The sequence below is a fragment of the Aspergillus welwitschiae genome (genome assembly GCF_003344945.1).
Source record: "Aspergillus welwitschiae strain CBS 139.54b unplaced genomic scaffold BDQ94scaffold_19, whole genome shotgun sequence".
Lineage (NCBI taxonomy): Eukaryota > Fungi > Ascomycota > Eurotiomycetes > Eurotiales > Aspergillaceae > Aspergillus > Aspergillus welwitschiae.
In genome coordinates, this window is record NW_020798713.1 from 380,306 (window position 1) to 391,315 (window position 11,010).

Here is an 11,010-nt window from a genome sequence, read left to right on the forward strand (position 1 = left end):
GCCTAATATACTACCATCACAACAGACTAGGAGAACCAGACACTATAAATAGAAACCATAGTCAAATATCTAATGAGTTACAAGCATGTACAACTGGCATCTTATCATCTAATCTAGTGAGCAAAGGGCGGAAATGTCGCGTACGACCATGACGGCCTCCCGGGCTGCCCTGAGCTTCGAGACCAGGATCACGACCGGCGAATATCCTGAGCTGCTGCTTCCTGTCGAGCCAATCGATTCACAGTCTTCAAATATTTCAAGGCGTCCTGCACCTCCCCTAACAGCTTTGGGGTATCATTACGGGCAACAGGGTGCTGCAATACCTCTGCACATAGACCTAGTAGAATGGGAGTGAAGGGATGCACCTTGAAGCAGCTGAAATGGCGTAGATTACGTGCTAGAGCGACGGTCTCGCGGGCCGCGTGGAACGCGCATGCCTCGTAGTCGGGTAGGAGGCTGACTGTTTCGGGCTCCCAGGGCGTGGACTGGAGGATGTCATACAGGGAGAGGACACCGGCTTGCCCGATCATCTTGGCAAACAGGAGCATAGGGTCGCTGGATTCCGCGGCTGTGGGAAGCGGGAAGCACAGCTGCAGGTGGGCTGTGAGCGTCGTGTCGATCCACTGATGGCGAGTCCAGACATCCTGAAGAGGATTTCCTCGGAGGAGCTCAGCCATGGATAGATGGCGGTGTGACAGAGTGCGGCCACTGATAGTGGCTAGCAGGATACATTTAGCAAAGGAGGATAGGGGACTGGTAATATCCGTACCCGCGAGGGCTTCGGCCAAAAAGCCCATTGAAATAGGGTGACCACATTGGAATTCAGTCTCGGGCATGGGGAGTCGGGTCAGCGCTTGCTCCGTCAGGGTGAGAGAGCCCTTATGGCGTAAATTTAGGGAACAGTCCATTATGTAGGCCATCCACACGGTGCGTCGTTTCTCCTCGGCCACCACCCAGTTGGAATCTGGGTCTAGGTCTAGGTCGAGCAGCGGGAGAGGCGAAGCGTCTATCTCCGGCAGGCGCAGCAGCTGCACTAGTCGGAATACACGACCGGCACTCATCCAGCCGCGAGAATATGAGACCTGCATAAACTCGTAAATGGCGATGAGTATCCACGCTTGCACCTGCTCGAAATCCGGGGCTGTCAACAAAGTGTCGTCCGACTCGAGGGACTCCAGTGTGTGGCGCGTGGTCCGATACAGTGCTACGCGTACCTCGGGCAACTGGCTACTCACGCCAGCGGCCAGCGTGCGAATAGCCTGCTGCAGCCCCCGTCGGTTTGCCGATTGCTGAGGTTCCCGTGCCCAGGAAAAGTATCGATGGCGTTGCAATATGGGGACCATCGGCTGGACGCGCTCGAAAAACACCTGGTCCCTGAGCCGGTGAGTCTGATGACTTCAATCTCGTAATGGAAGGGAAGGTGAAACATACAGGTCTTCCAGAATGTTTTCGGATACTTCCTCAGGGGGGTCCGGGGACAGGGAAGCTGGCGAAGAGGCGGACAGCGCTTTATCCAGCAGCTCATCGTCCGAGATGGGATCAACGAGCATGCCATCGCGCTGCTCCAGAAGACACCGCTCGAGGGTGGCTGTTCCCAGGAGACATAATCAGCAACAAGCTCAATCCTCACGAAGGAAATTCAAGGCCCTACCGATGCGGCCCTTCAAGGCCTTTAGATGACCCTTCTTTGGACCACGCGCGGGGCGTGCAAGGTTGGTGACACAATAAACACCAGCATCAACGCAGTTCTGACACTGCGGCTGACGGTCGCACCGTAGCTTCCGGCGACGGCATTCCTCACAGGCCGAACCAGGGCCCTGGCGCGAGGTCTTGTGGTTTGTAGTGTTGTTTTTGGTGGTTGTGGTTCGGGAGTCTGACATGATCAGTCACCGTCACAGTTACGATCACAATCACGATCCATCAAGCGCGATAGGCTGACTTCTTCAGGAAAAGAAGGACCCTTATCTTGACATCCAGCCTACTTAACCAACTCAAGCTGCTGCCTCATGGCCACAAAAGGCTCGCCGATCCAGTGTGCAGGAGGCCAATGGCATGCCAAACAGGGCACGTCCCACACCAAGCGCCACCAAATCGTCGTTTATCTCCCCCTCATCATGAGTCTCTCATGGCTGACCGATAAATTTCACAGCCCGCAAGAAGGATTGAAGGATTGAAGGATGAAAGGCCATACCACATCCACTTGCGGCTTCCAAAAGGGCGGCGTGTTTGCCATCGGCTCACCTCATACTTCCCCGTCTTTTCCTTTCCCGTGCGTCAGCAGCGTGCAGCAATGGATTTGTGAATATACGAGGCGACCGGGGGGAGATTCCTGGTCGTGGCTGACCTAAGAGAATCCCCGAGACGAACATAAGCCCGCCGATAAGCAGAGCCTTGTTGGCTCCCCAATCAACATCGATGGCCGGCAGAGGAATGCTGAAACGGCCAACCTAGCATTGCGAAGAATATTGGATTGTCCCTTATCAGCGCTGGAAGGGTCTGATCACTCGCTGCCATATGGCAGAGTGCAGTATGCAGGATAGGTGCAGGAGATCCTGCTGCTCGTTCAGCTCGCCTACCCTGCGTTCTGTCGGCCCAGACCATGTGGAAGGACGGCAAGCACGGTGCGTGCACAGACGCCGGCGGGTTTTGCTCATAGTATGGGGCCAATCGCAGGGCGCTGGAAGAGAGGAGCAGGTCCACCATAGGCCGAAATGAAGCTTTGTGGCTCTTCCGGGCCGCCAGGTTGATTTACTTCTTCAACACCCCATATGAGCTTGGCCTGCGAGGCTGGAAGCGATTGGATCATCTAGTCAACTAACGAATCCTGCTGTTGCCACCCCCATTTCCCCTCATTCATCAGTGGAACGTGGGAGAAAACTCCGGTGGAAAGTCCGGGTAATTAAGATGGCCGACCCCGCAGTATCATTTTTTTTTTCTGACTAGTACTACTACGGAATATAATCGAAGGCATCGATAAAGAATAATCACACCAATCAACGAGCCCTGCACATCATGATTCATCACTCCTGAAAGCCGATGTCTCATAGCCGGCTTACGGCAACGTCACCACCAGCTTCTTAGCCGAAACCCCTTGTTTCAAGGCATTCAAGGCCCCTTGAACCGCCTCCAATCCAGTGCCCACCACCTCGGCCTCGGGCGCAGCAATGAAGCTTCCGTGTGCTAGAGCTTCACCGAGGTATCCGTAGAGCTGATGGCTGACCTCATTATCCTTGACGGTGCTGGCGAAGATGAACTTGCAGGACACTCCGTCCGGCACGTTCGGGGGTGCAGGCATCGACAAAGCGACAAACTTGTCACCCTCGGACTCGGCAACCAGGTTGAGACAAGCCTCCGCCGCTTCATTGCGGGTCTGAGGAACCACGCCAGCAATAGCTAGGGCTCCTGCGCACGTCTTGCCTCGAAAGGCCTCTCGGAGATCGTCACGGATTGACGGTTTCTTGTAGTCAAACGCCGCCGTAGCCCCTAGACTCTTGACCAAGTCAAAATTATGCGGGGAACAAGTAGTGATGACCTCGTATCCAGCCGCAACAGCCAGCTGGATGGCGTTGCAGCCCACACTGGTGGCTCCACCCCAAATCAGTAGGGTCTTCCCCGTCCGGGTTGGGGTCAGCGACGGGATCTGCAGACCCAGATAGTCCTTTTGGAATAGACCAACGATCGCGGTGGAGAAGGCCAGAGGGACAACAGCTGCCTGTTGATATTCGAGAGCGTGGGGCAGAGGAGAAGCCATGTTCTCTAGCAACACCACATACTGTTGGAAGGCTCCTTCAGCGCTGTTGTTGCTGTTGGTTCCCACTGCGTGGCCAACCACGCGATCACCAGGCTTAAAGCGGGTGACTCCCGGACCAATCGCAACGACCTCACCCGCGATATCCTCTCCCAGCACCAGTGGATAAGTGACCCACGGAAAGAGAGTCTCACCCATCATCTGAGTGGCATAGTCAACCGCATTGACTGCCAGGGCATGGACCCGCACGACGATGCGGTTCTCTCCCGCTGTTGGGTACGGCGCTTCCTGGACGACCAGCGACTGGTTCTTGCCGGGAACGATGGCGGCGAAGTTGGTGGGCATATTGATGATTGAGATTTGAAAAGATAGATGCTCAAAGAAATTGACGTCAGATATGCCAAGAAGTAGTTAATAAGTAAGACGGAATAACTGCTTATTTACGGCTGATGGGGCAGTGCGGGAATCGTCTGGCAAGAGGGGCAGTGAACTATATACAAAGCAGATCGGGTTTGGTGCAATCCCGACGGCCAGGAGATAAGATAGGCTCTCTTAACTCCGAAAGCTTGCGCATATTTATGCCCTTCCTTTCATTTTGTTGGATGATCAACCTTCTTGCGTAATGTTTCTCAAGGTCGTTCCAAACTCCCCGTCGGGATTCAATGCCGGCGGAGTTTCTGTTATTGACGGCCATGAATGTGTTGGTTTATTGTTTCCCCTGAATGGAGGGCGATGAAGAACATCTTTCTGTTCAGATCTACACAGGATCAGCGGTCATCTGTAACGATTACGTTCAACTACCAGAAAGGAGAGCTGTCTCTCGATAGCTTTGCGAGCGCGGCTAGTCATTCGACCATGGCCCCTCTGCGACCCACCGATGCTGACGCCAGGAATGCATCTTCCGATACCCCCGAAAAGGATTTACCATCAGCGGGTACCAGAGAGTCCGGCAGTCTCATGGTAATAGCAGTACTGCGGGCGAAGCGACGCGCTGTGTTCGCCCAGGTGGTCCTGGTGGCCGTGGTCGAGAACAGCCGCGCCTTCTCGCGCCCCTAGAAGTGTGTGATTATGGCGATGGTCTAGCTTTCCTCGCTGGATTAGGCAGCTGAGATGTATTGGCCAGCTGTGTTAATTGGGAGGACGATGAGTATCGTCCAAAAGTCCGATCGAAGGGCAAAAGCAATATGAGGACCCTTGGAACGACGTTGTGACTTTTACCCACCCATTTTCTCGTTCCAATGGTGAGTTAATCCTACATAGCATACAGGAAAATGGAGTATATGTTGCTATTTGAGCACATGCTGCCTACGTAGGACAAGACAGATGTTTTTGCCATATAGGATGGAAAATATATTGTATCATCATTAGGAAGCATTCGCACCACTGTCTTCTTTCTTTCCATCTAGGAATTCCCGTATAGCAGCAACAATGACCTCGTGGTCGGCAGCCTCCTCCTGCAGCCCACTCACAGCAATTACCCCCACGACCCCTTCGACTCCCTCCACGCGAATCGGAAACCCACCCGCCTGCAAGGCATATTCGTATCGTTCCACCGGTGACAGAGCAAACTGCTCAGCCAACACCTCTATTCCCTCCATAACTGAAGGCCCGACACACACGGACTCATTTGCACGAGTTGGCTTCAACCGGCAGTGGAGGTACCAGGTAGACACCTGCCAGCGGAGGACTGTCTTCGTCTTGCGCTTAAGCCAAAGAACATGGTCTACTCGGGTTCCCGGCTCTGTAGCACAGTGGAAAACTAACTGCGGAGCTGATGAGCCAGACAGGCAGATGGAGATCACGGCTGGTCGTCTCTTGTGGGCGGGCAAAGCCAGTATGTGGGATCGTAGCGCCACCCCAAGTGTCCATGCCGTGGTTGTCGTAAAGCTGGGAAATACCAAGGCTTGTTCTTGGGCCAAAACAAGGGCGGGCTATCCCGTCTATCTGATTAGCCAGAAGTTATCATATTGTCAGCGGGGTGTGGGCATGGAAGATTGGTTTTCTCACGTCAGCCGGGTTATGCGATGAAACAGGCTCTTGGGGGGCCATGCTAGCTGCCAGAATACTGGGGTAATCCGAGCGAGAATTTGAAGCGGTGAAAGACCTTAAGGTCCTTCAAGAGCGCTTCCTTCGACTTAAAGTAGAGTTCGGGCATATAATGCAAACTGTCAGTGGGCCATCATCCGGGATCGTCTGGCTGGAGTTTTTGATACTCCGCATTGGAGCAGGTTTAGCGAGACTATGCTAAAAGCTTATCCTGCTGCTCCTGGTCCTATCACGAATTGCCAAGATGAACCGTCTTAAGGAGATTGTGCCCTGCCAAGCTGCCTTTGTGCCAGGAAGACCACTTACACTACCCACTATCTCGTTTCGTCATGGCTGTACATCCTCCCGCCGTGGCAGACGAGACCTCCCCACTACTGCCATCGCAAGATGGGCCTGGACATAATGGCGTCGTACCTGCAGCAACCAAGCCCAAAGAACTTCAATCGTCAATGGGTCAGGTCGCGTTACTTTGTTGTGCTCGAGCAATTGACCCGCTGGCCTTCTTCACTATTTTCCCGTTCGTCAACCAGATGATTGCCGACACGGCAGGCATCGACGAAGCCGACGTCGGCTTCTACAGCGGCATCATTGTCAGCCCTCTACCTTCTCTCTTAGTACCATTACGCTAACAACTTCCACCTTCAGGAATCGTTGTTTTCGGTGACTCAGATGATGTTAATGATCCCCTGGGCACGAGCAGCAGATCGGATGGGACGCAAGCCGGTCCTGATCCTCTCCCTGGCCGGTTTATCCATCTCATCTGCGCTGTTCGGATTCAGTCGGACTTTAGGCCAAATGGTTTTCTTCAGATGCTTGGCGGGGACGTTCGGTGGGACCGTTGTGTACGTGATATGCTGACACGTTGGGACGGGTGAGACGCTGATCATGAATTGCATAGTACTGTCCGAGTGATGATTTCCGAGAATAGCACTCCAGACACCCAGGCCCGGGCATTCAGCTACTTCTCCTTGGCGAACACCATTGGAACGGTGATTGGCCCTCTGCTTGGTAAGCTAATGTTTATCCCTGCCGTCAGCACGCCTGACACATGCTGATGTGGGCTCCGTAGGCGGAGCACTTTGTCGTCCTGGTGGTGTGTTCCGTCACTATCCGTATGCGTTACCCACTGTCGCAGCCGGAGCTTTTGGAGTAACTGTCACGGTTGCCTGTCTGATGTTCGTCAACGAGGTGAGAGGCCATGGGTAAGGAACAATGACACAATTCGCGGAAGCTAAGAGGGGTCCTTCAGACGCGGAAACCCGCAGATCATACACCTCATGAAACAGCCTCACCAACATGGACTAGTGCCAAGATCCTCCGATCCCAAGGCGTGCTACCAGTTCTCTATATTCACGGCCTTTCGATGATGTTGGCATTCGCGTACACTGCGGGTAAGCTCTCTTTCGAGCGCCCCAAATATCTACCAAATCTAACCAGCTCTCTTATTGAAGTTTCCCCGGTATTCTACTTCACATCGCCACGTCTAGGCGGCTACGGTTTCTCTCCATTCTATATATCTCTCTTCCTTGGCGGATCGGGGATCGCTCAAACCATCTGGCTAGTGCTAGTATACCCGCCACTACACAAACGTCTCGGCACAGGTAACATCTTACGAGGCTTATGTTTCGTTTGGATTATTTTCTTGGCTGCTACTGTAGGCGCCAGTGTTCTCCACCGTCATGGTGAGATGGTAGCGTTCTGGATTTTGGCGCCGCTAGCTTTGATACTAGGCAGCAGTGTTGCAATGCAGCTGAGTGAGACACATCCCAAATTTGCTCACTACTCTATGGAGGTGGAGGGCTGATAGCTAATGGTATTAAGCGGCTATGCAACTCGCGCTCGACTCCGTCTCACCGTCACCCGCCGCCTTAGGCACGCTCAATGCCATGTCCTTGGCCATCATCAGCTTTCTTCGCGCTGTCGCCCCAGCAATGTTCACTTCCATGTACGCGAGTACCCTTAAGCTTAGTAGTCCTGGATTTTACACATTTTGGCTCGTGCTGGGTGGGCTAGTGCTTGTCCTGGCATTTACACTGCGCTGGCTGCCTGAGCAGGTGGAGAAGGCTCCTCGCAAGCTGGGTCGGTCGAGCGCCTGAGGACAGAAGATATTATGATCGTGTTGTCGCATCAGTGTCGACAATGCTGTCCCATACTATCTATTCTCTTGACGAAAAATCACTGTCCCGGGTTATTAGACATGGGTGTTGACATCTTCGAGTTTATTGAACATAGTACCAAGGATACGTGGTAATTAGCGGAAATAAGTGCAAGCCGGAACCGTGGCTGAATCTCAGAGTTCAGAATGCTGCTAGATAGGTCTGATAGTAACTAGAACATACTATACAAGCGAATAACGTACCAATCACGGTACTATTCATGAACAAGCATCCAAGAATTAAAAGAATTAAATTTGCGCAACGGGGACAGTACCACTCGACCCTACATGATACAGCTCAATGCGTTTACGCAGCGAGATTTAAAATTTGTATCAGACATCCTACGGGCGTTCTCAGGCGCTCTACAAGGGTTTTCAGGTAGTGAAAATTACTATGGGATGCCCTTACCCTCTTTGGAGCAAGTTTATTATGGCAGTCGATGCATGGGAGATACCAGAGAAGGGGTTCTAATGCAGGTGACGTGTTCCACTCATAGTCCTCGTCCTAAATATTGGGTGACATCGAGCTTCCGGTATGTTATGACGATGCCTACTCTGTTTCACTTGCTAGGTGGGGAATTCCAGACCTCGAATACGGAGGACCCAAGAGTTATCGTATTTGAAGAAGGATCTGTACACCCTGAATGGGGTCACCCAGAGTCAGACTTCCGGTATATACACACTGCTTTCTCGTTCTTGTTATGTTTCAATTCAACGACCAAAAGACTCGCCTGATGAGAAAATCAGATTGGACGTCTGAACATGCAAGATATAGAATGAGCTCCAGGAACCAGAGCTTCGATTGGGATTCCACCACTATAATTTAAGCCCTTGGCTCGAGCATGTGACTACGGCAATAGGCTGAGTAGATCTAACTGTCGATCTGTCAACGGCGCCGACGACGACTCCGTTGTATCGCCTTGTAGTTGACCTTTGACGTTTAATAAATCTTGAATAAGCCGAAACAAAACTTGTATTCATTATATGTAAATAGGAAGAATGTAATAGTCGTTACTCACTCTGCAAATCTAAACCCCCGATGCAAAAGCCAATTAATGCCGCGGTATGGACACCGGCACAACTGATATATATACACATGTTACGCAGCAACTGATCTAGGGCAACGGCACCGGATAATTGAAACTGAAAAGCTCATCCGGATCCCACTTAGACTTCAACTGCGAGAGCTTAGGCAGGTGTTGTGGCGAGTACCAAACATCAGCGCCTTCGTCGCCATGAGCGTAATTTAAGTAAATTTCCATCTCGCTAAAGCCACTAGTACGCTGGAACTGTGAGCGGATGGACCGCATGAAGGAATTGACGGCGTTATCGAGGGTAGAATTATCACTGGGGTAGGAGTTTTCGAATAGCCTATACCCAGTGTGTTAGTCACGGAATGAATCGTGTTGGATGGCAGAAGCATACAGATGAGAATTGATGTTTCGGTAGCCATAGCCGTAGGAGGTGCTGTTGGCTGGAACGGCTGCCGCCGCTGCTGAACTGTAGCGGTCGACCACGAATATTCCCGAGTAGTCGGGGTGAGCCTGGGAGAAGGCCTGCAGCTCATTGAAGAAGGTTGTGTAGGTGTCGATGTTTGTCTCGGCCAGTCCCAGTCCCCAGGTGTTGAGATAGGAACCGGTGGTGCAGGCATCACCGTCCGCACCAAAGGCCATCGAGCTTGTCACGTTGGGCCAGGCTACCATCATGAGATTGGTTTCTGTTGCATTGAGCGCTGTAAAATTGGTCAGGTAAGATACCCCCTCTTCTTTTGGCCCGTAGTAGATCGCATTAACGATCAGCTCCATCTGTCACCCCGTTTGCGTTAGTCTTGAAAATCATAAAAGTAAGGCTACGTGAGAACGAACCTCTTGAGTGGTCTGATTGAATCCCGAGTATGCCGTCAATGACAGCTCCGGGGGAAGCGTCTCATCAAAAGACTGGAAGATCTCCCACACGGACCTATTCTCGCTAGCGGGGAATAGGTAATTGGCGCTCATGGCCAGGCCGTTATTTGTGGCATTGTAGATCTTGTAAGTGGCTGAGGTGATGATGCCAAAGTTGGCACCGGCGCCGCGGATGGCCCAGAAGAGATCGGCATTTTCAGAGGTAGATACGATGAGGACATCACCGCTGGGCGTTACCAGCTCGACGGACAGCAGGGAGTCAAGAATCAGCCCATGCAGGCCTTGTAGATTTCCTATCCCGCCGCCGATAGTCGCCCCAACGAGTCCGACACACGGTGCGGTACCGGTAGCTGGGTAATTGCTGTTAGCATAAGGGTTGTAGACATTTTGGATGCTAGGTGGTGGGGGGGGCGGGAGCATACGCAGCTCTTTACCCGCCTCGTAGAGAGGCGGGATGATGTCCTCAAAACGTACTGCTCCACCAACGGTCATGGTATTGTTGGAAGCGTCAATCGAAACAGTATTGAAGTTGCTAATATCAATTTCGATGCCATTGGTACAATTAACATAGGTGATGGTCGCGCCGTGGCCGCCCGCTGTGGCGAGAAAAGGGATCTTGTTGGATGCAGCTAGAGTCACCTAGTCCGCAATTTTCCGGTGAGCTGTGGTACTTGCTGTCTGATAATGGAATGGAAGCCGTCGTCTTACAATGTTTTGTATATCTTTGACCGTAGCTGGCTTGATTGCCCCGATGTAGGTGGGGGCGTCGTATGTGGTCCATCGCTGTGTTACGTCCTCTGTGTAGTTTGTGTCGGAAGGTAGAAAGATCTGCGCGCCCGGAGACAGGCTGGAACTGAAGATAGATGTGATGTTGTGCGTGGCAGCAGACGAGAGTGTGGTTAGCCCCAGAGAGCAAAGAAGAATTGTCCGAAACATGATTGGCCGACGAGGACTGAACGAGAAGACAAACGGCGAGACACTTTGGAGTAGGTCCCCCTTATCAGTAGCGCACTATATATTTTTGAGTCCTGGATCTTCAATGATGGGGATTATGGTACTCCGAGGGAGGCCTATTAACTCCGTGCTTATGCGTTTTGTCAGACCGGCTTGAGAGTGACTGGAAGGATGCGGGTCCCTGTTGGCTAGCAAAAGTCCGA

The 11,010-nt window shown here is 52.4% G+C and overlaps 6 protein-coding genes across 6 annotated transcripts; 2 read left to right on the forward strand and 4 right to left on the reverse strand.

Moving 5' to 3' along the window:
- Positions 1-188: 188 nt before the first annotated feature.
- On the reverse strand, positions 189-1,880 carry BDQ94DRAFT_171193 (Zn(II)2Cys6 transcription factor; the record flags this gene model as incomplete). The annotated part of the gene is made up of 3 exons (XM_026771690.1): positions 189-1,374; positions 1,432-1,588; positions 1,652-1,880. The coding sequence occupies 3 exons, from the start codon at positions 1,878-1,880 to the stop codon at positions 189-191; spliced, it is 1,572 nt and encodes a 523-aa protein (XP_026625453.1).
- A 1,088-nt stretch (positions 1,881-2,968) lies between these two features.
- Positions 2,969-4,093, reverse strand: BDQ94DRAFT_179368 (zinc-binding alcohol dehydrogenase family protein; the record flags this gene model as incomplete). Its single annotated transcript, XM_026773359.1, has 1 exon — positions 2,969-4,093. One exon carries the CDS (start codon positions 4,091-4,093, stop codon positions 3,053-3,055), a length of 1,041 nt encoding a protein of 346 aa, XP_026625454.1. The 3' UTR covers positions 2,969-3,052.
- Positions 4,094-4,480: 387 nt separating this feature from the next.
- Positions 4,481-4,804, forward strand: BDQ94DRAFT_171195 (uncharacterized protein; the record flags this gene model as incomplete). The annotated part of the gene is made up of 1 exon (XM_026771691.1): positions 4,481-4,804. The coding sequence occupies one exon, from the start codon at positions 4,481-4,483 to the stop codon at positions 4,802-4,804; it is 324 nt and encodes a 107-aa protein (XP_026625455.1).
- Positions 4,805-5,112: 308 nt separating this feature from the next.
- BDQ94DRAFT_171196 (uncharacterized protein) lies at positions 5,113-5,797 on the reverse strand (the record flags this gene model as incomplete). Its single annotated transcript, XM_026771692.1, has 2 exons — positions 5,113-5,679; positions 5,756-5,797. 2 exons carry the CDS (start codon positions 5,795-5,797, stop codon positions 5,113-5,115), a joined length of 609 nt encoding a protein of 202 aa, XP_026625456.1.
- Positions 5,798-6,123: 326 nt separating this feature from the next.
- BDQ94DRAFT_171197 (MFS transporter) lies at positions 6,124-7,890 on the forward strand (the record flags this gene model as incomplete). The annotated part of the gene is made up of 7 exons (XM_026771693.1): positions 6,124-6,384; positions 6,440-6,636; positions 6,693-6,802; positions 6,864-6,982; positions 7,044-7,185; positions 7,246-7,548; positions 7,616-7,890. The coding sequence occupies 7 exons, from the start codon at positions 6,124-6,126 to the stop codon at positions 7,888-7,890; spliced, it is 1,407 nt and encodes a 468-aa protein (XP_026625457.1).
- Positions 7,891-9,064: 1,174 nt separating this feature from the next.
- Positions 9,065-10,789, reverse strand: fmqD (FAD-dependent monooxygenase fmqD; the record flags this gene model as incomplete). The annotated part of the gene is made up of 5 exons (XM_026771694.1): positions 9,065-9,320; positions 9,375-9,754; positions 9,815-10,203; positions 10,276-10,492; positions 10,562-10,789. The coding sequence occupies 5 exons, from the start codon at positions 10,787-10,789 to the stop codon at positions 9,065-9,067; spliced, it is 1,470 nt and encodes a 489-aa protein (XP_026625458.1).
- Positions 10,790-11,010: the final 221 nt, after the last annotated feature.